This window comes from Malaya genurostris, chromosome 3 (genome assembly GCF_030247185.1).
Source record: "Malaya genurostris strain Urasoe2022 chromosome 3, Malgen_1.1, whole genome shotgun sequence".
In the NCBI taxonomy this organism is placed as follows: Eukaryota; Metazoa; Arthropoda; class Insecta; order Diptera; family Culicidae; genus Malaya; species Malaya genurostris.
The window spans coordinates 51,709,661-51,737,020 of record NC_080572.1 but is presented as its reverse complement, the minus strand read 5'-3'; the positions used below and the strand labels follow the sequence as shown (position 1 = coordinate 51,737,020).

Genomic DNA, 27,360 nt, shown 5'->3' with positions numbered 1-27,360 from the left:
GCCAAATGAACTAACGAGGAACATGTTTTTCACATAGGATTTTTTCTAATGTGTGTCTGGAATCGTCTTGATTGTTTACATGGCATAGGTCTCTCATAATTGGACAGAGCACATCGTCACTCTGTATTCTCTCGGCTCTTAGAAAGCTGCGCTCTCCCGATAACAAAAAGCGTGGACTCTTTCTGATACCGCACCATTTGCGTATACATTCCGCGTGCCGTGAGGCGTGTTTATCAGCAGGCGTATTGTTCTTCACTAATCGGTTGTTTTTCAGATTTACTTATTGTTTTTTTTTTGTGAAGGACGAAGTGCTTGTTCCTACTTTATCTCGCAGAAACATCCTGAATTAATTTATTTCTTTAGATTTTCAGTGCTTAATGAATAATTTTTGTAGTTTCCTAGTGAACAATTTTCAAATGATTGCAATCCCTCGGTTGTCAGCGACAATACAGTTTTTAAACGCGATTGTCCTAAAATGAAATAATAATACAATAGAGTTGCACAACAGCTGTTGGCTTGAAGAAGGCGCTTCGATTAGTAATTACTGTGTTGCATTGTAGAGCTAGTGAGGCAGAACGAACGAAACCACAGATTCTGCTGAAAGTGTGAACGGGATAAAATAAGTGTACGGAAAAATATCGATCGCTTTCTGATTTAATGTTGGTGTATATTGTAACCTTTAAGATTGAAAAAGTGCATCAGAAAACATCCCAAGTACAAAATCAGTATTGACTAAAGGATATAATGCCAATGAAGCTTGAATCATCTCCGGTTGCCATGGTAACTATTTCGAGTACTGCGCTGTCCAAAAACCTGCAGCAATCGGAAGATGCGGTTCGGATTAGTGATAGCAACCTCGGTCCCAATGGCATTGACTTGTCTCGTTCGCCATCATGTGGGGATACATTCGTTTCTGCTGCTACCGAAGGGCCTTTATCTTCTTCGGATTCAGAATCTGAATGCAGTGCGGACGAGGACATTCAACACGATACTGTGGGGGTAGCAGCGCGATCACCGTCCCTAAACATTAGTAATCACAATTCGACTACTGTGTTTGATCACGGTTGTTCGCTACCACTGGAGAATGGCGTGGGAAGGCTTCGTCCGATGTCACCAGGCGAGGGACCGTCTGGATCGACGTCAATATCGATGTCTATTGGGTCGATGGGTAAGTGTCAGTGTTTTCGTTGGAAATATTGTGTAACAAGCAGACTCATCAAACGAGTGTATGTTATTTAGTGAATGATTGTTCCGGATTTTCGGTGGCTTAGCTATATCCCTGAGGGGTAATTTACTTATCAGAGTATTGATAACAATTTGCAAACCACACTTGAGGATAGTGGTGGTATTAGATAGAAACATCAGTTAACTGCATTTAATAAGTGGAATGAAGCGATTTACCATAGTAGGTTAAATTTTTTGTCGAAAAGCTACTTCGGTCGTTTATGCATTAATTTATTCATACAGTAATTTCTGTGTTTCGTGCAGATAAGGTTGAGGTGAGTAGCGATGTTCGTGTAATTTGCAATTGCCGTGGGTCAGGGCTATAAATGCTCTATTAGAAGTCAACCCTTATCTTATCAGGCAAGCACTGAATGATCATACAACTAGAGAGAATCAGAAGTTTCAATTCCCAGGGCGTATTAGATTGTGGGTATTTGATTGTAATTATAAATTCAGTTTTTTTCGATAAGATAAAGGTTCGAATATATCAATTAGAGATATATTGTGCTTCGAATATGCATTGAGCCCGACTTATCTCGACCGCTGTAGCGATTAAGGCTGTGAACCATTTCGCGGTTAATTTTAACTTTTGGTTAAAATCTGCCACTCGAGCGTTTAATTTGATGTTGTCAGAAATAACCCTGCTCGAGACCATGGTTATTTTTGACAGATCGATGGTTATTTTCCGACACTGAAAAAAAATCTTGCAATGCAAATTCTAATATTAATTCTTTAGTTGAAATTATTTCCAGTGGAAAATAAACCACAATAATTTTCCGTCCGTCAAATTTTGAAATGGGACGTAGTTTTAGTAAAATTCAACTATTCGACACAAAATAACCACTCAAGTGTCATATATCAATCAAAAGTTAAAATTAACCGCGAAAGGGTTCACAGCCTAAGATAAGATAAATTCATAATTCATTCATCGAATAAGATGTGAGCGTCGAACGCTGAAAATGATTCCTTTTGATTGAAGCATGGGTTCTCGCATGGAATTGATTCACACATGTAATTGTGCCCGTAACTGAATAATATATATGAAACAATAAATGTGTTTGTGGACAGTATCATCTCACCATTGCGATGAATTCATCAATTATCAAGTAGGTCGAAGCACAACATTTTTTAAACATTGTTTCCAGTTGTCATGAATATCTAGAAAGCTAGCTTAAAAACTAGTTTTCCTTTCGGTTTGAGAAATTCTATCAATTTACGTGATGGATCATAAGATTTTAGATTTCTGTTCCTAAAACTGCATTGATGGGCACAGAAACTAAATTCAATTTCATTGGATGTTTATTGCTCGACTTTTGGAAAACCCAACATTTGTTTGGAGCTCCGGAGACCACTAGTTTTTTATACCATTCGATTCAGCTCGACGAGATCGCAAAATATATGCGTGTGAAAATTTCAAAGATTTTTCTTATCGCTACTTTTCTCGGAGATGGTTTAACCGATATCTACCGAGCTCACCAGGTATACCGGCACAGACATCCAAACCAGTGCAATTTTTTGTTCAAAAAAACTGTGTAAAGCATGCAAATAAAAATTCGCTACAAAAGAGCCTATAAGCGATTGTTGGGCTGTTCAAAGCGCCTCTGCGGGTGAATTGCTACTTGGTGATCATTTTGTCAAACAAACGTTGAATTTCAAATTCACAAACTAGCACAAGAAAAGACAATAATGGGCTCCGTTTCACAGCCACCATTAGGATTACTGAAGTTTTCGGAAATTGTAGAATGGATTTTCACAGCATTCAATATTTCTGAACCCCTAAAGACTCTCTTAATTCCTCCCAATAGCTAGATCTTTTTTGATGCAGTTATCTGTTCAATGGTCAATTGGCTCAGGGTTTGTATCATTTGATGGATAATTTATCATCCGCCGCAAAAGATTCAATCACTGTCATGCAGTGGAATTGTCGAAGCATCATGCCAAAACTTTATTCATTTAAAGTTTTATTGCATAGTCAAAAATGTGATGTATTTGCTTTGAGCGAAACATGGCTTACTTCAAACATGGCTTTAAATTTTAATGACTTTAACATTATACGTTTCGATAGAGACTCTCCGTATGGTGGAGTACTTTTAGGAATTAAGAATAGCTATTCCTTTTATAGATTAAATATTCTTTCGGCTTCTAGCATAGCAGTTGTTGCTTGTCAAATAAGCATTGAAGGAAAGGACATTTGCATTGCTTCGGTGTATATTCCTCCAAGAGCACAAGTTGGACAGCGACAGCTCAATGAAATGGTCGAAGCCCTCCCTGCTCCGCGATTGATTCTGGGAGATTTCAATTCGCACGGAATTATGTGGGGTTCCGTTTACAATGATAGCAGATCATCCTTAATATATAATATTTGCGACAAGTTCAACATTACAGTTTTGAATATGGGAAGCATGACACGGATTCCAAGACCTCCTGCACGTCCAAGTCCATTAGACTTATCTCTGTGCTCGAATTTAATTCGACTAGATCGTACCTGGAAAACATTTCCTGATTTATACGGTAGCGATCATTTACCAATCATCATCTCTATCATTTACAAATCATATCACTTCATAGGAAGAGCTCCCCCACTTAAAGAATATGACTTCCTCGTTTGTTCGATTCTGGAGGCCGCAGAACAAGCCCAAACCAAACGATTTCTTGGCCCATCGTCTAACAGAAGGCCTCCAAACCCGTGGTGGGACAAAGAGTGCTCAGATGCTAAACACGCGAAACAAAATGCTTTCAAGACGTTTTTAAAACGAGGAGGAGGCACTCCTCAGAATTTTGAATAATTCTTGATTTTAGAAACTAAGTACAAGAACATACTTCGGGCCAAGAAATGCAGCTATTGGAGACATTTTGTCGAAGGTTTGTCAAGAGAAACCTCAATGAGCGCTTTTTGGAATGCGACCAGACGAATGAGGAACCGTAACGTAGGAAATGAGAGTGAGGAATACTCGAACCGATGGATATTTGATTTTGCGAGAAAAGTTTGTTCAGATTCTGTTCCTACGCAGAGCGTTATTTGGGAGTCCTTTCCAAATAAGGCTTCCATTGATAGCCCCTTTTCAATTATGGAATTTTCCATAGCACTCATGTCTTGTAACAATAACGCTCCTGGGTTGGACAGCATCAAATTCAACTTGGTGAAGAATCTGCCCGACCTTTGTTGGAATTGTTCAACAAGTTTCTTTAGCAAAATATTGTTCCACCTGACTGGAGGCAAGTGGAAGTTATCGCCATTCAAAAGCTGGGGAAACCAGCTTCCAATCACAACTCATATAGACCCATTGCAATGTTGTCGTGCATCAGAAAATTGTTCGAAAGAATTATTCTTCGACACTTGGGTCGAGACGAACAGTTTGTTGTCATATACTCAATACTGGCTTTCGTAGAAATAAAGGGACGAATGATTGCCTTGCATTACTTTCGTCTGACATCCAAATTGCCTTCGCTCAATATTTTGGACGCATCTGTATTTTTGGACATTAAAGGAGCATTTGATTCAGTTTCCTTTGATGTTCTTTCAGTCGAGCTCCACCAATATGGACTTCCAGCGGTAATAAATAATTATTTGCACAACCTTTTGTCAGAGAAGAGCATGTATTTTTCCCATGGCGATTTGGCAACAATCAGAATTAGCTACATGGGTCTCCCGCAAGGCTTATGCCTCCGTCCGCTACTGTATAATTTCTATGTAAATGACATTGACAACTGTCTCGTAACTCCATGTACACTGAGACAATTGGCAGATGATGAAGTGGTTTCAGTTACTGGACCCAAAGCTATTGATCTGCAAAAACCATGGCAAGATACCTTAGATAAATTTTCAGTTTGTGCTGTTCATCTGGGTATCGAGTTCTCTGTGTCGTCTTTTCAAGAAAGCATGATCCCGCGCAGCTTCATATGATGGGAAGCATGATCCAACAGGTTTTGACTTTCAAATACCTCAAGGTGTAGTTTGATTCCAAATGCACGGGGGGAGGACACATTAGATATCTGATAGCAAAATGCCAACAAAGAGTAAATTTTTTTCGAACAATAACAAGATCTTGGTAGGGTGCTCATCCGGAACATCTAATAAAATTGTATCAGACAACGATGGTTTCAGTGATGGAATATGGATGCGTTTGCTTTCGTTCCGCTGCAAATTCTCATATTATCAAATTTGAGCGAATTCAGTATATTCGTTGTTTGTGAATTGCCTTAGGCTGCATGCATTCGACACATACAATGAGTCTCGAAGTTCTGGTAGGAGTTCTTTTCTTGAAAGATCATTTTTGGGAGCTTTCATCGCGACTGCTAATAAGATGTGAGGTACTGAATTCCCTGGTTATTAGTAACTTCGGAAAACTAGTCGAGCTTCAATCTCAAACAAGATTTATGACAGTATATTTTATCCATATGTCATAGGAAATCAACCCTTCAAGTTTTTTTTATATCCGTGTCAGCCTGGTAAATGTTCCTGACTCAACGTTATTTTTCGACACATCCATGCATCGTGAAGTGCGTGGAATTCCGGAACACCTACGCTCGATGGAAACACAAACAATATTTTCAAGTTCAGGCATATTGACTCTGAGAAAATGTTTTACACGGACGGATCACGAATTGAAGAGGCTATTGGGTTTGATATGTTCAGCAATAATGTTTCGGTCTCATTTAGGCTTCAAGAACTTGTAAGTGTAATCGTCACATTATCTCCAAACCATTATTTCCTCTCCACAGATAGTCTAAGTGCAATTGAAGCCATTCGCTCAAACGCTGTTGGCAAAAATGAACCGTTTTTCTTGGACAAAATAAAACAGTGCATGAACGTTATATTGAATAATAATTATCAAATCACAATAGTTCGTGTCCCGGCTCATTCCAGGCAATGAAAGAGCCGATATTTTAACCAAACGTGGTGCTATTGAGGGTGAAATTTATGAGAGACCGATTGCTTTCAACGAATTCTATAGCGCGTCTCGCCAAAGAACACTTGTCAGCTGGCAAGTTTCTTTGGATAAAGATGATCTGGGTCAGTGGATGCACTCAATTATTCCTAAAATATCGATAAAGGCATGGTTCAGGGGACTGGATGTGAGTAGGCACTTCATTCGTGTGATGTCCAGACTCATGTCCAATCACTACACGTTAGATGCACATCTCCTTCGAGTTGGCCTTTCCGAGCCTAATCATTGTGCTTGTGGCGAAGGTTAGCGCGATATTAATCATGTCGTTTGGACATGCGTGGAGTATCGTGATGTCAGATCTCAACTAATAAATTCCTTGCGTACCTAACGTAGACTATCCAATGTCTCAGTTCGCGACATTCTTGCTTGTCGTGACCTTTCTTACATGAAACTTCTTTGTCATTTCATTAAGTCCATTGGCGTTCCAATTTAAATTTTATTCTATGTTAGACTCCTTTCTCTTCCATGAGTTCAACTAATAGCCAGCTATATTATATTTAATAAAAGTGATGAACTGATACAAACGAACCTGAAATAATTATATGATGATGTACAAAATAAATGTATTTTATTTAATGTAATTTATAATAGCATATCGCTTGATAAAAACAGTGTTTAGATTAACTAATGAATACCAATATACTAATATGATATTCGAAATGTATTAGGATTAAAATGCTATGTATTATGGATGCCACGGCGAAGAAAAACTTATGTATATTGCCTATAATATAAACGTATTTATGGAAAAAAAAGACGCGTAAACATCGGCTGCTGTTTCAAGACTTGAATTTCCAGGAACTATGATCTTCATAATAAAAACTTAATAAAACATCGGAGTAGTTTATATTTACTTCAATTTTTTTTCTTGGTTTTGTAATATATCAACGATCGTTATTGATTTCTGTCTAGTACTAGTCTGTATTTATAAAGTTAACCACGCTTGGTTCAATACAAGGGTACACAACAAGCTACCATGAGGCTGCTTAAATATTCCGAAAGCGTTTAATCAGTTCTGTCATTCATATTAGTATACAGTGTGAATTGTTATTGACATATCCAATTTGGATAGGCAACAAATGACGCACATTACTAGTTTCTACATTTGGTCAAACGGTTGCAGTTGCTCAAAAACTTCTTTGGAGTTATATTATGACTGCGCATCAATGTTTGTTGGGACGAACAGCAGTGTACAGATTTTCGGTGGTAATTTCAACCGGTTCTCTTAATTAATTAAAATGTCAACGTGTGAGCACATAGTTTCGCGATTGGTGTGTAGAATATTCGAGTATGTCACTGAAAAGTTCTGAGACTGCAGATCGGTGATTGTATTGGTCTATAACCGAACATTAACTGTCATGTAGCATATAGCTCAAATCTATATTAATAATCGGCATCATGTCAAGTGCAGTTACGCTTATTAGAAAAAGAAAAAGAAGTCATCACGAATTGTGAGAGGGTTTCGTAAAGTGATTTCCAAGCCAGTGAAATTTTTGTTACACAACAAAACATTGATGACTCACGATAGTTCTTTTCATGACTATCAGTTGGCGCACGGCGGAACTCCGAAGAAACTTGTTTCATCGTAATTACTTCAATTATCTGTCTTTATACCCACTACAAACAGCTACCGATGCTGACTAGTCGATCAAAAACAAGCCTTGTAAAACTACCCGGCAATAGTAAGCCGAGGGCCCACGCGTTTACCGTTTCTATTCTCTGCGATCAGTAGAAACAGCTGTGCAGGTATGTACGGGTACATATCCAAAAGGTCACAAATCGCATCGAAGGTTACATGGTTTTGCTACCCTTTTTTCACTTTGTTGTAGTTGGGCGGCATGGTAATGATTCGTGGCATTGCATTGGATGAGCTGGTTAATGCAATAAAGGTAGAAGAGTGAATGATCAGAGCTGTAGTGAGCGTTTCTGGCACCCCAGGTGAACTCGAAAATATTCGCATCAGGTGAACTCAAAAGTATTATGCATCGCTACTGATTCGATCGGAAGTGATTGATGTAGAAAATTGTGTTTGATGACGATCAGCCAAAAATGCGCAAAGGGGCGAATAAATTAACAAGATTCATAAATTTGGCATAAAATAAGTATTGAAAGCTGATGCATTCGAATGTTTGAACTAACTATGCATTGATTAATTGGTATAATCTTGGGTTCTGGAAACTATCAATTTTCTAACTTTCGGGAATCTCAAAAACTCTAGCTTTCGGGAATCTCAAAAATTCCAACGACACCGAGCACACACACATATGTGTACGAGTTTTCAGATCCGCAGTATAGGTACGAATGTCTGATACCAGTGCCTGGTTTTGATTGAACACGGTGCAGCGGTTGGGTGAAATAATAGCCACTTTATGGGGAATATGGCAAAAAGAATAAAAAAATTTCAATGAATTTATATAAAAAGACATGCATCAAAATTTAACGCTTCGTGATGTATTTGAAATTCATTCAACAAAACCGTGGTGGTGGAATAATATCACCAATAAAAACAGAAAATAATATGAACATACATGCTGTGTTATTACGGAAATAAATACATTAATAAAAGTTCAATCACAAAGCATGTTAAGAAGCTGATTAAAAAATATTTCCCTATTCAGCTTGAATACCATGCATAGAAGTAATAGGATCGCAGAATTTTGTAACGCCAGCGCTGCGTCTGCTGTGTGCCTACACACTTAAATTTTTTAGCTGAGTCTCGGCAAAAAAATGCCGAGATTCGTACAGCCGAGTAATCAGCAATCATCTCGGCAAAAATAAAATTACTGAGCGTCTCGGCACCCTCAAATTTGACAAACGTCAAATATTGCCGAAATCGTCAGCATAAGATTTACTGTTTGCTCAGTGAAACGTTCACTGGATATTCGGCAATTCAATAAAACGAAAAAATGAAAAAAATAAATTACCGAATCATCAGTAATTAAAAATCTAGTCAATTAATTTTGTTTGTAATTTCTCAACATTATAAACACGCCATTCAGGATCAAAAATTCATTTCATTAACACTTAAAGGAGGCTTACAAATTTGTTGCCAGTAGTGCTTAAAGCATCTACCTGAAAACATGTAGCATAAAAAAGCAGCGTTTCCAGATGCGGCCACCTTGAGTCGAGCTGGAAATATGAAATTAAAAGTATATATTGATTTTTGGCTTACAAAAATGTTCAATATTTAATTATGCATATACGATATTGTTCAAAAAATAAACTTATTTTGATCTATTGAATTATTCCATGCATTGGGTTATTTTTTCGCATATCCCTCAAAGTTTTGTCTCGAGGACGCTTTGAGCCCCGTGTTGGGTGTTTTTCCCTTATTACGCGAGTGCTCTGATAAAGTCGCTTTTTATAAAGCGAAACATGTCACTATATTTATTCAATATTTTTACTTGCAAGTTTTTCCACGCTTCTTCGAAGATTATTCATTTTTTCACTCGAACGCGGCAATAAATGACAGCTGTCGTGCTGAATCTCGGCAACAGCTAGCGCATATTTCGAAACCTCGGCATTTTGTTATGCCGAGCTCAAGGAATGGTTTTAAGTGTGTAGGACATGCAAAATCCTGCGTTCCTGTTACTTTTTTAAATCAAATTCATGTTAAATAGCATTTGATTGTGATAAATCTAAATAGTGCATGAGCATAAATCAACATGAAAAAGTCAAATTGCGTAGCATTGCGTATTACTATTGAAAGGAGAGATCTGTAAAAAAAATCATTTCATGTTCATCGTGAACTGAAGTTTCTACTATCGCTTATCTCTGATATCGAGTTAAATATATAGTTTTATCTACTGTTTGCAGTTTTATTTCCCGTATTTTGAATTCGCACTCTTGCATAAAAAACAAAGACGAAGTCCAGTAGTGTACATTCAAAATAGAGATGAGGGCTTCTCTTGTTCAATTTTTTACGATCGTCGCTGAATGGCGGTTCTGTATTCTAAATAGCTGTAGAGTTAGTTACACTTTCATGGAAATAAATTATATGATTACGGCGGCATCTCATATACTTTGCGCTTTGTATTGAACTGCTGAGTCTAGTTAGCAGTTCAACATAAACTGCTAACGCACTGATGAGTCCAAGACGAAACTTGAAAAAAAAAAAACAAAATGGTTATGTGGGTTTATTTTCAACCTCTCAACTTATCATAAAGAAACCTGTTCTAATCCATCCATGATGCCTTTCTCATATTACTCATAACATCATAAATATTAATGTGGAATTCGAAAAAGCAACTGTTCATTGAATAGAAACAGGAAACTTTGTTCGGATTTAATCTAACAAACTCTACAAATCCTGTTCACCCTGTAGTTCCGGAACAGGAAAAAGTATCCACAATAAATTTAGGAATTCCGTATGAAACTGTAAGACTTTTCCTTTGAACCTATAACTTAACTGATTTCTACAAACTTAGATTCATATGAACAGTCCTGGTTCCGGAGCTACAGGATCATATAAGTAATGACATTAAAATTATGTCACTCATTTTGCTAGCAGATGGCTGAACCGAATTCGGACATCTAACATTCAAATAAAAGGTCTTAAGGTCCCATAAAAACTACTTGTTTTTTAATCAGATCCGACCTCTAATTCAAGATATACAGGGTGATTAGTGTAAAAATTTCACAAAAATTTATCGGGTTCATAGATTTGAGAGTCAACGACCAAATGAACTTTTTTCAGGTTTACCGATAATCGGTTTTCGATCCCGGAAGGTACCCAAAAATTTTATGTGGAACGCACTACGATTTCTCTAAGACGGCTACAATGATTTTCAAAAATTTCAAATCTAATAAAATGGTTTCCAATCCATTAGGTGAATTTGATTGACTTCGACTAAACCGATTTCCGTTTCCGAAAGTATCGGGAATAGAGAAGCTAAAAGAAGGTAAAAACGTGAACTCAAAATTAAAATTAATTTTTGATCCCATACAAAATTGGTGAATTGGATCCAGTTCCGACTTCCATGTTTGAAATTACTGATGAGTTTTTAAAATTCAAACCGTCATAGAAGATGACGATAGTAAAAAATCTTCGAAGTTGGGCCAATAATAATAATAATAATAATAATAATAATAATAATAATAATAATAATAAAAATAATAATAATAATAATAATAATAATAATAATAATAATAATAATAATAATAATAATAATAATAATAATAATAATAATAATAATAATAATAATAATAATGATAATAATAATAATAATAATAATAATAATAATAATAATAATAATAATAATAATAATAATAATAATAATAATAATAATAATAATAATAACAATAATAATGATTATAATTATAATAACAACAATATATAATACGATGTAACATAATTCAGTTCAATATATAACAAATAATGCAACAAACAACAGAACCACATGTTGCAATATACTATGATAAATATTGCACTTTAGGATGGGCTTCAAACTACAAGCCATTTCGCATAGAGATGGTCGGGTCTCGGGTATATTATCCGAAACCCGACCCGTACCCGACAGGTTTTTGGTCGGGTACGGGTAAAATTTTTTATTTTCAATCGGGTACGGGTCGGGTACGGGTAAAAAAACTTAGTGCTCACTCGGGTATGGGTCGGGTACGGGTAAATTTTTTTTCTGATCGATTACCCGACCATTTGTACTTCAGATAAAGATGTTTACACGTTGACGAGAATTTATTTTTGTAAACCAGTTCTTCCGAAAAATAAACAATTTGATTCAAGGGGTTTTGACATTCGCGCCTAGGACCAGACCTAACAACTGACATCTTTTTCCAGCAAAGAAAACATTTCTTATCTTCATTTAAATAAAACGATCAATCATATATTTTAATTTCCACCCTAATTTTTTTATAACATATTTAATATTTTCCACCCTAATTTTTTTATAACATATTTATATATATATATATATATATATGTGTGTATATTTATATGTGTGTGTAAGGCAAATGTGCACTGAAGGAAAAGAATATAGAATTCTACAATGAAAAGCCTCGTTCTCCCATAGAAAATAGAGCGAGATTCTGGAAACCTCTACAATACACTGAAAATCATTTTTACCTATTTTTGAGGAGAAATCACTCATTGTCGAGCTCTTCTATAAGCTACCCAAAATTAGGTCGTTATCTACTTAAACTTTGACTTGATCGCAAAAAATGGGTAGCGTGCTTTGTTATGACATAACATTTTGGGTAAACTTACATTTACTTAAATTTTGAGGTCATCACTCGTTACCGAAAATTGGGGAGATACACTTTAGTAAATTTTGATCCAAAATTAGGTAGCGGCTGGTAAGATTGTAGGTGGTATATTGAGATTAAACGTAGAGAACAATTGGATAAACATTACCGCGATCGGTGTACTCAACCCGCTTAGTTATCTTGTATCACGCTTACCACGGGTGAGCTTACCAGTAAAAGAGAAGAATTGATAATTCATTTGATTTGGGTACACTTAGACATTCACTAAAATTTGTTGATTAAGAATACACTATAGGTAAAATATTACTGTTTCGTGACAGTGTAGCTGAAAATGTGTGGGATTCGCAGAAGCGTTAATTTGTTTGTTGTTTTGCATAGCTCAATTGCTTATTACAGGAACACTTACCCTAGCATTTTACGAACAAGAAACGAAGCACATTATTCATCCCAGTACACAAACGACGATACTATTTTGCTGTGGTTTTTTTTTATGAAACGAGAATTCAATCTCTGGACCAGTTTTTATAATGATCTAGAAGATTAGTATATCGTTTAGCAGCTACTGTTTACATATGAATATCAAATCGTCATGCATCAAGACAGTTCGTTCCACAGGAGGCCATAATTTGCATCTGTGTATAACAGCTTTGTTCTCTTATTCGTTATTTTTAGGTGACGAATTGGGCGAAAGGCGACTCTGTGAACCGATCATTGTTATAACAGTAATTCCAGAAAAGAAAGGAATATTTCTGAAACATTCAGAATACGAGGTAACTATAATTTTTATTGTGTGAAAGTTGTTGGAAAGTTGTAGGAAATATTACAAATAAGATATACGAGGTCTGTTCAAAAAGTTCCCGGAATTTTTTAATTGCGCGCGTCTGGAGAGTGCGGTGGTCAAATTTTTTTTATTGTGTTGGTACATATGTCCCTAATGTATGGTGAAATTTTCAGCTGTATTCATTGTTTACATTCTGTCTTGTAGCGGCTGGTGTAGACGTGTTTTTTTGAGCTCGGCGATTTTTGTCTTGGTGACGTTGGGTGCTTCCACGTGGACGATTGTGCTTTTGTTTCGACATCATAACCGTACACCCATGTTTCATCACCAGTTATGACCCTTTCAAGTAAATTTGGATAGTCGTTGACGTCGTTTAACAGCTCCTGAGCGATGGTAATGCGTTTGTTTTTTTGATCAAAATTCAGCAGTTTTGGAACGAATTTTGCTGCCACTCGTTTCATGCCCAAAACATTTGAAAAAAATATGATGGCATGAGCCAACTAATATGCCAACTTCATCAACAACTTCTTTAATAGTGATTCGGCGATCATCCATAATCATTTTTTCTACTTTTCCCACATTTTCATCGATTATTGACGTGCTGGGTCGACCGGAGCGTTCGTCGTCTTCAACGTCTTCGCGGCCATCTTGGAAACGCTTATATCACTCGTAAACACATGTTTTTGTTTATTACAAATTCTTTGACTCTTTAATTCTTCCATTGTTTAAACTAACAAAAATCGCCGAGCTCAAAAAAACACGTCTACACCAGCCGCTACAAGACAGAATGTAAACAATGAATACAGCTGAAAATTTCACCATACATTAGGGACATATGTACCAACACAATAAAAAAAATTTTTGACCACCGGACTCTCCAGACGCGCGCAATTAAAAAATTCCGGGAACTTTTTGAACAGACCTCGTATGTTACCTTAATAGCTGATTGCTAACCGTGGATTCGTATTCAACAGTTAATTTAATCGTATAGTCAATCAAAACGTATTATGGAGAATATGCGGTCATCTCACTATAGTGTATTCCACTGTAGGATGACTTATTCATAAATAAATAAGTAGATCTTTTTATATTCTAGGTAAAAGCGAGAGCCTATGAAACGGTGGTGCGAAGACGCTACAAGGACTTTGTGGCACTGTTCAATTACCTTATCGAGAAATATCCTTACCGGTAAGCTTATTCTAAATATTACTTCACAGCAAATTTAGCTTAATAACGTTTTTGTTTGATGCCAAACATAACCTAGTTTCTACCCTAAGTGCTGTCAAACCGTTTGTTTAAAGCTAGTTTCGAACCTAGATTCAACGTTTTTGAACTGAAAATCGAGTCAGTTTCGAACCTGGTTTTTATATCAGGTTTGCTCAAACCCCCATTGCTAAGTGCGAGCCCAACACAGTTTAGTTAAAAATGATTGTTTGATGAAACTACCCTGGTCAGTTTCATTTGTCTCATACGAAAACGACATAAGACTTCAAAACTGACTATATATTTTAAATAATCATATATGTATTTTATCAACAAACCAAAAATTCGGTAGGTTAGGATTTATGTCATGTATAATTTGAGTAAGTTGCTATTCCGTTTTGTATCAGGTACATTCGAGATGGCACAATGTTCTTTTGATTCTTCATGTCGGATAAACACTAGCTGTTTCCATTGTGCAATCTGAATTAATCCAACATCTATTTCTTAAAACAGATATACACATTTTTAGAATTTTTTGACGAAAAACAGAAAACATGTAATATACCAATATAAGACTTACTCCATGAGAATAATTCCGATATTTCAAACGAACAACTAGTGTTAAAACCGACTTTTGAACAGGTTTTATATATGTTACCATTCGACTTAGTTCGTCGAGTACGTAAAATGTCTGTGTGTGTATTTATGTGTTTGTGTATGTAGCAAAAATATACACTCGATTTTCTCGGAGATGGCTGGATCGCTGGCTTTACAGTTTTATAACAGACTAACAGACATGACACTATGAGTTAATTCTTTTAAAAACAAATTTTCGTGGGGCACTAGTTCCATCTATATTGAACTGTGCGAACTTTTTACTATCGGTACATCCCTTGTGCTATGTAAAAGTTTTTTTTACTAGTTGGTTCCCCCCGTTTGTCAACACAGATCAGCTGTTTGCAGGGATGTCTCCTTCCGTCACCGTCACCGGAACGTCAGCTTCTGTCAAAATCACTTTGACACTTTCTTTACTGGAACGTTCACACGTTGCGTCCGTCAAACGTTTCGTGACGGTGACGTTGTGTGTGAAAGTCTCCATAAGAAAGCGTTCAACTAATTTTGATGGTAACGGTGACGGAGGTTGACTGTGACGGTAGGTGACGGATCGTCTGAATCGAACTTCATATTTGAAAATGAATTATGGGATTACGTTGATAATATATTTAACTTCTTTAGCAATGTTTGAAGGCAAAATTTTATTTTTCTCAACGTTGTTAAGAAAAATGACTTCTCAGGTACATGAAACCGATTATTGGTTTGTGGTATATACATAGCTGTTGAAGTAGGCACAATTCTGTATTTAGTTCTAATAATATGTATTAAATCTTCATCCTGCATAAAATCGGCATGGACGTATATAGATCAGTACATTACAGATAATTCAATAAACATAGTCTACATGACAAACTGGATGTTTTTGATAGGGTAACGTGGCGCCATTATGATATATGCGAGTACTGTCTCAACTAAAGGAATATTCGAAATGACCGTTAAAATGATTAAAGAATCCAATTTAAGTGTCCTGTCTGTTAGTCTATGGTCTCATAGTCTACTATTGAATTTCATCCGGATACGACTTTCGGTTCCGGAATTACAGGTGCCATTTGAGCCAATTTGTTCTGAGGGCCATCAACTAACATGGTGGAGTTTATACGTTATACTAGTTTATATTCAAATTTTGAAGATTTTATGCGATTTTGACAGAGAAAACCTTGTGATATTATTTGACATATACACACACACAGACATTGCTTAGCTCGACGAACTGTGTTCGGACCATTTTTTTAGTAGAGTTTTCGAGTGATTGCATAAAAAATCTTAATTTTGCTCAAAATTGTTTCAGTTTTTAGGTTATGCTAGTTGTTGGCTAAAAGAACCGATTATAGTTATACCGGTTCCCAGTTCCCGGTCTTGGAAGTATTGGAAATAGTGGTCAAAAACTCAAAAACAGAACTCTTTTTTCAAATTCAGCTGAGTCGATTTTCACAAACTTATATTCAAATAAAAAAGCCTACGTATATAAAAGAAGACTGCTTTTGACTTTTGTTCGGATCTGACTTCCGGTTCCGGAACAAAAGGGTGAGATGTATATAAAATTCAAACTATCACTTAGACCAAAAATGTAAAATACGAAGAATTCCTATTAACTTGGGTCAAAACTGTTCAAAATTGAAAAGGTTATGCTAGTCTACGCCCAATATTCAATAATGGAAACATGAGTTATATGAGAAAGGCACCATAACACCACTAAGTGGACTAAAACAGTTATGAACTCTGCCTCGATTAAGGTTGTCACGATGAAAAATTGTTCAATTTCAACATGGCGCATTTGAGGTAAAAAATCCTATGCATTTTATTTAATGTCTACAGTTCGATTTGGACATTTGGTTTTCTGTTTTGAAAAAACCATCGATGTAAGAGAAGCGACGCCTTTAAATTTTGCTCGAGTTTTGGCGCATACCCGAGTTACTCACACGCCAAGTTGACGAAATTGTAATAAAAATGTTGAAAGTAAGACGCGAAAATTCATTCAGTAAAGAACATTCAAGCGAAGAGGTTGTGTTTCGATTATACTGGCTCGTGAGTTGACGGCTACAGGTAGTTAAAACTGGTGGTGCTAATCGCCAAGGCAATATTCGGGGCGTTTCACGACTGGAAAGCTAGCGACTAAGGCCATCCCGTTCATACGCACAGAGGTGCGTGTGCATAGAAGTGACGAGTCACAGATGTGCCATCGCATAAAGGTGCGAAGATGAAGAGGTGCAAATGCACAGAGGTGGTAAAGCAACCTAGTGCTGATGTACCTTGTACCATAATTTGTACGCTGCGTAGGATCGAAGTTGTAGAAATCTCTAAAGTTAATAGAGATAAAATTCGAGTAGTTGTTAACTGTTCGGCTTTTCGTACCGCTTGTTATGAATTGCACGAACTGTAAAAAATTCGGGCTAACGGCTACTTATTGTAGTAACAAGTCTAAATGTATAAAATGTCAAGGGCCCAATGAGGATAATCTTTGCGATAAAGATATTGAAAAATGTGTTTATTGTGGGGTGAGTTCTCATGATCTCTCAGTATGCGCTGCATTTAATGTCGTTTTCGTTTTTAAATTGCACTACACTGGTGTAGCGAAAGCTGCACTGAAACCGTTCGTTTTTACCAATTGCACTACACCAGAGCTACACTTTTTCTGCACCGATACCACTGGTGTAGCACTCATCAAAAGTTTGGTGTAGCTCTGTGCAATGGAATCGTTTATTGTAGTCAATGGTTACTGTTTGTTTTCGTCATTTTTGTTCGTTTATTCATGCCTCAGTGTAGCACTGCACCGGTGTAGTGCAAATTAAAAACGAAAACGCCATAAGTTGCGTAAAGGCAAAATTAAGCTTTCTTTAAAAGCACGGTCTAAGCGCACATATGCAGAAATGCTTACAACAATTATTGATGTCTCCCCACTCGAAACAGAAAATGGTTTTTCAAATCTAGAGCCAGAGGAATCTGACTCTGATGAAAATAGTGAAGTCACTCCTCAAGGTTCTGTTAAGAGGAGAAAGTCCCCTCTCAAATTACCAAAAAAGACACCTAAAATTACACCTTCATAAAAAGATTACCGTGCTAAATCTTAAAAGCCAAATTTAAAAGCAAAAGCTGTGCCTCCTGGTTTGTCAAATTCACAAACCAATCCAGGAACTAGCACAAGAAAAGACAATAAACCAGCGGGTTCCGTTTCACATCCACCATCAGGATTACTGAAGTTTTCGGAAATTGTAGAATGCATTCTCGCAGCATTCAATATTTCTGAACCCCTAAAGACCATCATAACGGAATTCCTTCCAATAGCTAGAACTTTTTAGAAACAGTTATCAGCTCAATGGCCAGTTCTCTCAGGTTTTGTATCATTTGATTAATAATTTATCATCCGCCGCAAATGATTCAATCACTGTTATGCAGTGGAATTGTCGAAGCATCATGCCAAAACTTGATTCATTTAAAGTTTTGTTGCATAGTCGAAAATGTGATGTATTTGCTTAGTGCGAAACATGGCTTACATCAAACATAGCCTTAAATTTTAATGACCTCAACTCAACATTATACGTCTCGATAGAGACTCTCCGTATAGTGGAGTACTTTTAGAAATTAAGAAAAGCTATTCCTTTTATAGATTAAATATTCCTTCGACTTCTAGCATAGAAGTTGTTGCTTGTCAAATAAACATTAAAGGAAAGGACATTTGCATTGCTTCGCTGTATATTCCTCCAAGAGCACAAGTTGGACAGCGACAGCTCAATGAAATGGTCGAAGCCCTTCCTGCTCCACGAATGATTCTGGGAGATTTCAATTCGCACGGAATTATGTGGAGTTCCGTTTACAATGATAGCAGATCAGCGACAATTTTAGCATGACGGTATTAAATATGGGTAGCATGACACGAATTCCAAGACCTCCTGCACGTCAAAGTGCATTAGATTTATCTCATTGCTCGACTTCAATTCGACTAGATAGCACCCGGAAAATATTTCCTGATTTACACCGTAGCGATCATTTACCAATCATCATCTCAATTAGCAGTGGCAAATGCATTGCTAATTCAGTTAATATTCCATATGATTTGACAAAAAATGTTGACTAAATTAAATACCAAAGTAATATATCAAGTGTCTTAAATTCAATGGAAGAGCTCACTCCACTTGAAGATTCAGGAGGCCGCAGACAAGCCCAAACCAAACGATTTCTAGGTCCATCGTCTAACAGAAGGCCTCCAAACCCGTGGTGGGACAAAGAGCACTCAGATGCTAAACACGCGAAACAAAATGCTTTCAAGACGTTTTAAAAACGAGGAGAAGGAACTCCTCAGAATTTTGAAAAATTCTTGATTTTAGAAACCAAGTACAAGAACATACTTCGGGCCAAGAAATGCAGCTATTGGAGACATTTTGTCGAAGGTTTGTCAAGAGAAACCTCAATGAATACGGCCAGACGAATGAGGAATCGTAACGTAGGAAATGAGAGTGAGGAGTACTCGAACCGATGGATATTTGATTTTGCGAGACAAGTTTGTGCAGATTCTGTTCCCACGCAGAGCATTATTTGAGAGTCTTCTCCAAATAAGGGTTCCATTGATAGCTTCTTTGCAATGATGGAATTTTACATAGCACTCATGTCTTGTAGTAATAACGCTCCTTTGTTGGACAGAAGTAAATTCAACTTGGTGAAGAATCTGCCCGACCTTGCAAAAAGACGTTTGTTGGAATTGTTCAACAAGTTTCTTGAGCAAAATATTTTTCCACTTGACTGGAGGCAAGTGAAAGTTATCGCCATTCAAAAGCCGGGGAAACCAGCTTCCAATCACAACTCATATTGACCCATTGCAATGTTGTCCTGCATCAGAAAATTGTTCGAAAGAATTATTCTACGACGTCTCGACACTTGGGTCGAGACCAGGCCCGTACCCAGGATTTCGTTTCGGGAGGGGCCCACAAATATAAAATAATGCGTCTAAGTGATGATTATTGTGCCTTTAGTATTTTTTGTTTTATTTTTTATTGAAGAAGGATCTTTATCTATCTATCTTTTATCTATGTGTCAAAGGGAAGGGATCGATTTTTACATTTCTTCTAGTCCCATAGTTCGGATTAGACTTCTAGTTCCGGGAAAGCTGAGTGATGAGTATTAAAACCTTCAATTTCAATGGTGTGTTCTTATAAGCCACGATGTAAGAAGGAAAAAAATATTTCGAAATTATTCAGTAAGCTCTTCTAGTTTTGCCAAATTTGTTAATTATTTGTCGAACAGATGGCCAAGCCGATTTTAACAAATTTTTATTCAAATGAAGTGCCTTATAATCCCACGTGATCCTATTTAATTTCATCAAGTCAACTTCCGTGTCTGGATCAGAGATGCCTGCAGATTTGTTTGTAAATCTGCAGCTTTATAAAATAAGCTGTAGACATGTTTCAGTTGCAGACTTTTTTGTAGACGTGATTTTCACGTTTTTAGAAGACGTTTCTAAAAATTTACCGATTTTCTAAATTGCTGCGATTTTATTTTTGTTCGCTATAACAATTCCGTGCTTCATTCTTTGAAGAAAATTTGGAGTTCGCGGACTTTTTTTCGAGTTTAAATTTTTGAATATATTTGAAATTTTACAGGGTGATGAGTATAAAATTTAAAAATAAAGAAAAATTTTCTTAGTAGCATTCAAAAACTCCAAAACGGAACTCACATAAATTTCTCAGAGCCCACACCGATTTTCAATCGCTCCAATAATTCACACTTATATTACCGAAATCGGTAATGTCCTGTTCTGTGGCGTATAATAATGGAGTAAGTCAACAGTAATAAACCGACACCATCATCATCAGCATAGACGAACATGCTTCTGAAGTGTGCTCGCGTTCATCTTTTTTATCCTGAGTATGCAAGTGCAACATCCAGCGGCAGGACATCTTTTTCATTCGCAGAATCTTGCTAAAACTATGATATGTTTGCTCAGTACTTCATCTTCATCCATTTCCTTTAATTTTGACATTGATTTTAATCACTGTGAAACCCGACTTTTGAGCCTCGAAAATAAATTCAATTGCAAAAAGAAGCGGGTTATTTAAAACTGGTTGGTAAAATCTTCTACTTAGCACATCTTGTTAGTTGATAACCAAAAACTCATTTCTGTTCCTGATTCCGGAAATAAAAGTTAAAAATCCCAAAATGGAAATTACTTTACTTCGATTTCGGGAGGGGCCCGGGCCCCTTCGGCCCCCCCTCTGGGTACGTGCCTGGTCGAGACGAACGGTTTGTTGTCAGATACTCAGTTTGGCTTCCGTAGAAATAAAGGGACGATTGATTGCCTTGCAGATCTTTCGTCTGACATCCAAATTGCCTTCGCTCAAAAACAACAAATGGCATCTGTATTTTTAGACATAAAAGAAGTATTTGATTCAGTTTTATTGATGTTCTTTCAGACAAGCTCCATCAACATTGACTTCCAGCGATTATAAATAATTATTTGCACAATCTTTTGTCAGAGAAATGCATGCATTTTTCACATGGCTGGTTGTCTTTTCAAGAAAGCATGATCCCGCGCAGCTTCAGCTTCAAATGATGGGAAGAATGATCCAACAGGTTTTGACTTTCAAATACCTCGAAGTGTGGTTTGATTCCAAATGCACGTGGGGAGGACACATTAGGTATCTGATAACAAAATGCCAACAAAGAGTAAATTTTCTTCGAACAATAACGGGATCTTGGTGGGGTGCTCATCCGGAAGATCTAATAAAATTGTATCAGACAACGATACTTTCAGTGATGGAATATGGATGGTTTGCTTTCGTTCTGCTGCAAACTCTCATATTATCAAACATGAGTGAATTCAGTATCGTTGTTTGCGAATTGCTTTAGGCTGCATGCACTCGACACATACAATGAGTCTTGAAGTTCTGTCGGGAGTTCTTCCATTGAAAGATCGTTTTTGGGAGCTTTCATCGCGACTGCTAATAAGATGTGAGGTACTGAATCTCCTGGTTATTAGTAACTTCGAAAGGCTAGTTGAGCTTCAATCTCAAACAAGATTCATGACAGTATATTTTATCCATATGTCACAGGAAATCGACCCTTCAAGATATATTCCTATCCGTGACAGCCTCCTAAATATCAATGACTCAACGTTATTTTTCGACACATCCATGCAGCGCGAAGTCAGTAGAATCCCGGATCACCTACGCTCGATGGAAATCCCAAAAATATTTCGAAGTAAGCTCAGGCATATTGACTCTGAGAAAATGTTTTACACGGACGGATCGCGAATTGAAGAGGCTACTGGGTTTAGTATATTCATAATTGATGTTTCGGCTTCATTTGGGCTTCAAGAACCTGCATCTGTTTATATAGCAGAGTTAGCAGCAGTTCATTATAGTTTGAGTGTAATCGTCACATTATCTCCAAACCATTATTTTCTTTTCACAGATAGTCTGAGTGCAATTGAAGCCATTCGCTCAAACGCTGCTGGCAAAAATGAACCTTTTTTCTTGGGCAAAATAAAACAGTGCCTGAACGCCATATTGAATAATAATTATCAAATCACAAAAGTTTGGGTCCCGGCTCATTGCTCCATTCCAGGCAATGAAAGAGCAGATATTTTAGCCAAACGTGGTGCTATTGAGAGTGAAATTTATGAGAGACCGATTGCTTTCAACGAATTTTATAGCGCGTCTCGCCAAAGAACACTTGCCAACTGGCAAGCTTCTTGGGATAAAGATAATCTGGGTCGGCGAATGCACTCAATTATTCCTTATATATCGACAAAGGGACTGGAAGTAAGTAGAGATTTCATTTGTGTGATGTCCAGACTCATGTCCAATCACTACACGTTAGATGCATATCTCCTTCGAATTGGCCTTTCCGAGACTAATCATTATGCTTTGGCGAAGGTTATCACGAAATTGATCATGTCGTTTAGACATGCGTGGAGTATCGTGATGTCAGATCTCAACTAATAAATTCCTTGCGTATCTAAGATAGGCTATCTAATGTCCCAGTTCGCGACATTCTTGCTTGTCGTGACCTTTCTTACATGGAACTTCTTTATCATTTCATTAGGTCATTGGAGTTCTAATATAAATTATATTTTATGTTCGACTCCTTTCTCTTCCATGAGTTCAACCAATAGCCAGCTATACTATATTGAATAAAAGTGATGAACTAATCCAAACAAAGCTGAAATAGTTATAAGATCATGTACAAATTAAATGTATTTTATTAAATGTGTTTAGTTTAACGAATGAATACCAACATACTAATATGATATTCGAAATGTATTAGCTTTAAAATGCTATGTATTATAGATGCCACGGCGAAGAAAAACTTGTGTATATTGCCTATGAAATAAACGTATTTATGGAAAAAAGACACATAAACATCGGCTGCTGTTTCAAGACGAGCTCCAACCTCTGTCTGTTATGTTGAAAGAAAACGGAGAGTGTCGTCTACATGCGTGCATCGAACTAAAAATCGAGTCGAACTGTCGAATTACAAGAAGGGAGTGACTTCAAATCGTGTTGATAAGCAATCTAATTCGGCCAGAGTGAGATCGCTGTACATGAAAATGCTGACGAATATTGAATCTGTGATACAGGATGATGTAACTGACGTCAAGATAGATTTTAACCAACTTGTTAAGTAGGAATAATATACGGCAACTGGAAGAGGAAAGGTGGAAGAGATTTTCAAATAGGGGGCACTCGCCCTGGGCGCAACGTTTTGCGGGGGGCGGCAAACCAATCCTTGGAACCATTTATTGCTTGTCCGGATGTAGTTCAGTATCTCCATTAAACTAACGATGGGGGCGGCATATCTTATACTACCCCGGGCGCCAAATTTCCTCTGTACGCCACTGCAAGCTCCACTGGGTATTTTATCGAAAGCACCATGCTAAGTTGTCAGATCATTCATATTGGCGCGCAGATTTCTTTCAATGTAAAGGATAATTCTCGATGAACCTTTGTTTATTTTCTCTTTCGATTATTACGGTACTCTTAACAGTCCTGCTCTATGAATATTTTCAGAGAATAATAACTAAAACTACCATCTTTTAATCTGCACTGAAAAAATGATCAAAAATACTGGAATATTCCGTAATAATTGAAAAATATTGTAAACAAAAAAAAATTCATTTGTCCTTACACCTAATCTAATGTTCACATTATTTCCAATATTTATTCGCTATCTATAAGAACGATTTTTTTTCTCTTGAACAAATTTGTTTACCTCATGGAATAATTTGGATGATTATCAATATCTCTTTGACTTAAAATATCTTCGTTCCATTTGGCATAGAACAATCTGTGTGTGGATTGTAATTTCAAAGGTCTTGAGTAAATTTTCACACCAACACTAACAAAATAGTTATGCTACCCATTCAGGGCCGTACCCAGGATTTCGTTTCGGGAGGGGCCCAAAGATAAAAAATAATGTTACTGAAGATTGCTGATGTACCTAATTCTCGGTGTGCCTTTTACGGGTGTTTTTAACAGACACTTTAAACTTTTCACCAGAACTGTTATTGTATTACATTTCATTACGTTTACTGTCTTGTGATTTCTGTAACACATATCTGAGATCTTCTAAATAATTATATACCTGTTTTTGGTTTCGGGAGGGACCAGGTCCCCTCGCCCCCTCTGGGTACGTGACTGTACCCATTTGAAAATGCCATATCACGTGCTGTTCAAATGGCGAGCTTCGTTTTTTAAATTGATGATGTGCATGAATCGCAATAATCTATTATAGTTGTCTGTGATGCTAATCAAATACAGGCTAGATGAATTTCGGATGAGTAAATGAAAAAAACAGAAACTGCGAATTCAAATGATGGAACTTAATTTGAAATTAATTATTTTGTTCCAAGGTTATCGTATATCGACTCTGTGTAATTAGAACACATTTAATCAAGTAGCACGAATATAGGCGGGCGTTTTTTTCCAAACTACTGTCAAATATCTGAAAAGTTTTTGAAATTAAATTTAAACATGTATCGATCACACAACACTGCACTCGATGAAAATGTAACACTTTCTTCTGTGTATATTATGTGGGTAAAAACCTGTTTTAATCCAACTAATCCACGAGATTTATTATTTTATGGGTGACATTATTTGACACATACTCACACACATACACCCACAGACACATACATTGCTTAGCTTGATGAACTGTGTCGAATGATATAGAACACTTAGCTCTCTGGGCCAATTTTCGCTAGACAATTTTTCAAGTAATTGCATAAACTTTCTATATGAGAAAGGCAATAAGTGTACTTTTATATAAAAGCATCGTTATCATGGTCTTGTAATAACATTAGGTACAAGAAGGTACAAATTGAATAAAAGAATTAGATATTTACATTTTTTTCGCCTGACAAATATAAATTTTAATGTGGCTCTGTGTTAACACCATTCCACTCTACCGATCGCGAGTAATCGTGGCCACGCTCTTATGTAACAGACTGTAGTTGGTTTATGTTTAAAACGGATAGTGGCAGTTAGTTGTCTTTGGAACCAGTAATTTTTAGTTGAAAAAGGTGTAGGAAACAACACTATAATCAATTAACAAATAACAATGACAACGAAGAAATCTCTGAATAAAAACAAGCAGGGAGAAAAATCCCCCAATGCTACTTTCAATCGAAGGTTACACGATGAGAACAGTGAGCTTAGCGACCATCAACCGTTGCACCTCCATGCTAACACGTTTTTCTCCCATGGAAGTAGGGGGCCAACGATATCTAATAAAGTAATGAACGAACTGATCATTTTAACTGTAAGAATTTGCCTACCATGTAGAAATGATTCTGCAAATATTTCATTTGATTAGATAGCTTGATGTTTGGGGCTTTCAAAAGCATTGTTCAGAAGTCAAGTAAAACTTCGTTACATTAACAATTTTCTCTATTTCAGAATTATTCCAGCCCTCCCGCCGAAGCAATTGTTACCAGATGCCTTGATCGAAAGCCGTCGTGGTAGTCTGCAAACTTGGCTCACCATACTGACGATGCATCCCGTTCTTGGTAACTCCCCGATTTTAGTCACATTTCTAAGCGATCGTACTCCCGACTACCAGTACCGCATGAGGGTTATGTATGAAAAACAAATGGACGAATTTAGTCGTCTGCGAGAAGACGTTGATTTACCCTTGGAAGACCTGAAACCGTTGGCAGCAACTCGGGATAGTTTACGGAACGTGCATCAATCGTTAATGCGACTGCGCAAAATCTTCGATGAACAGGCATCACGTGCCGAGCAGCAGGCTCGAGATATGGCTGAAGTTGACTTGATATTACAGGGCCTTGACGTGCGGAACGTGTTCAGGGAAAAAACGTTTGAAGAAATGTCACACAGTGCTCAGACGGTGGCAAGACATTCTGAAACTTACGTCCAGCTTCAGCGGAATGCCGTCCACGAACGGGTCCACGTGCTGATAGAGGTACTCGCTGCACATAGGTAAATTGTCATAATGCCACATTAGCACGTATCGATTATCTGACCTTATGTTGATTGACGTTTTACAGTGATCTTTGTGATCGTGTGGAGAATGGAATCTTGGCTGAATATCAGAAAGCTCTCTCAAAGTTGCATGTTGCAGGAAAATTGAAAATGAGAAGTGACGAACGTGTCACTGCGGTAAGCTTGATTTACCATAATAATTCTATCCGAAAGGATAACATTTCAATTGCTTTTTAGTCAAACGATGTACAACGTGACGAAGCGGAACTACCCGAACGTAGGTGCGCTTTTGCATTGCAGTGTGTGCGCAGTGAAACCTCCCTTACCGAAAGGTATTTGCAATCGCTGCCTTCGATTCTGCTGTCGTATGCCAACGAGGAATCCCAGTACCACAGCAAGGTAACCAACATCGAATACATTCGTGCCAATCGCTGGAAATATTTCATAAATTTCTCTTTCGCTGCAGATGTCGAAGATTTGGCATCAGCTAGTAGCTAACGAAACTTCGAAATTGTGCTAATATTTAGCTTTTACTATTGATATTGCATTACTAGGTTAGCGAAAGGGGTTCACAAGTATTAAACTGTTGATACATAAGTTTTAAACGAACGTTACTTTTTTTTGTGGAATCAGATGCCAAATCAGTCTAATGGCGTTTTCGATTATTGCACTGCACTGAACTGGTGTAGCACCGACTACGCTCTCTTGAATTTGGGTGTAATCGAGGTATAGTTCTCTGACCTACATCGGTGTAGTGTCAGTGTAGAAAACGAAAATGCTATTAGATAGTGATAAATTATTTCAGTGATAACACGCACATTCGATATGATCAAACCTTTTTTTTTGTACTTTTAAGCAGTTCAAGTTGATATTGTACCGGTAGCATGATAATATATTAGGTTAAAAAAAATCAAACGCTTATTATTATAATACTATA

General features: G+C 37.0%; 1 protein-coding gene across 2 annotated transcripts; it reads left to right on the top strand.

The window, feature by feature from the left end:
• The first annotated feature begins 188 nt into the window (after nt 1-188).
• Nucleotides 189-27,318, top strand: LOC131435296 (sorting nexin-8-like). 2 transcript variants are annotated; one of them, XM_058602999.1, is made up of 7 exons: nt 189-1,168; nt 13,065-13,162; nt 14,267-14,358; nt 25,878-26,420; nt 26,489-26,600; nt 26,661-26,822; nt 26,890-27,318. In XM_058602999.1, the coding sequence occupies exons 1-7, from the start codon at nt 745-747 to the stop codon at nt 26,941-26,943; spliced, it is 1,485 nt and encodes a 494-aa protein (XP_058458982.1). In that variant the 5' UTR covers nt 189-744; the 3' UTR covers nt 26,944-27,318. The 2 variants fall into 2 exon arrangements, with proteins under 2 accessions (XP_058458982.1, XP_058458981.1); XM_058602998.1 differs by having other exon boundaries at nt 26,661-27,318.
• Nucleotides 27,319-27,360: the final 42 nt, after the last annotated feature.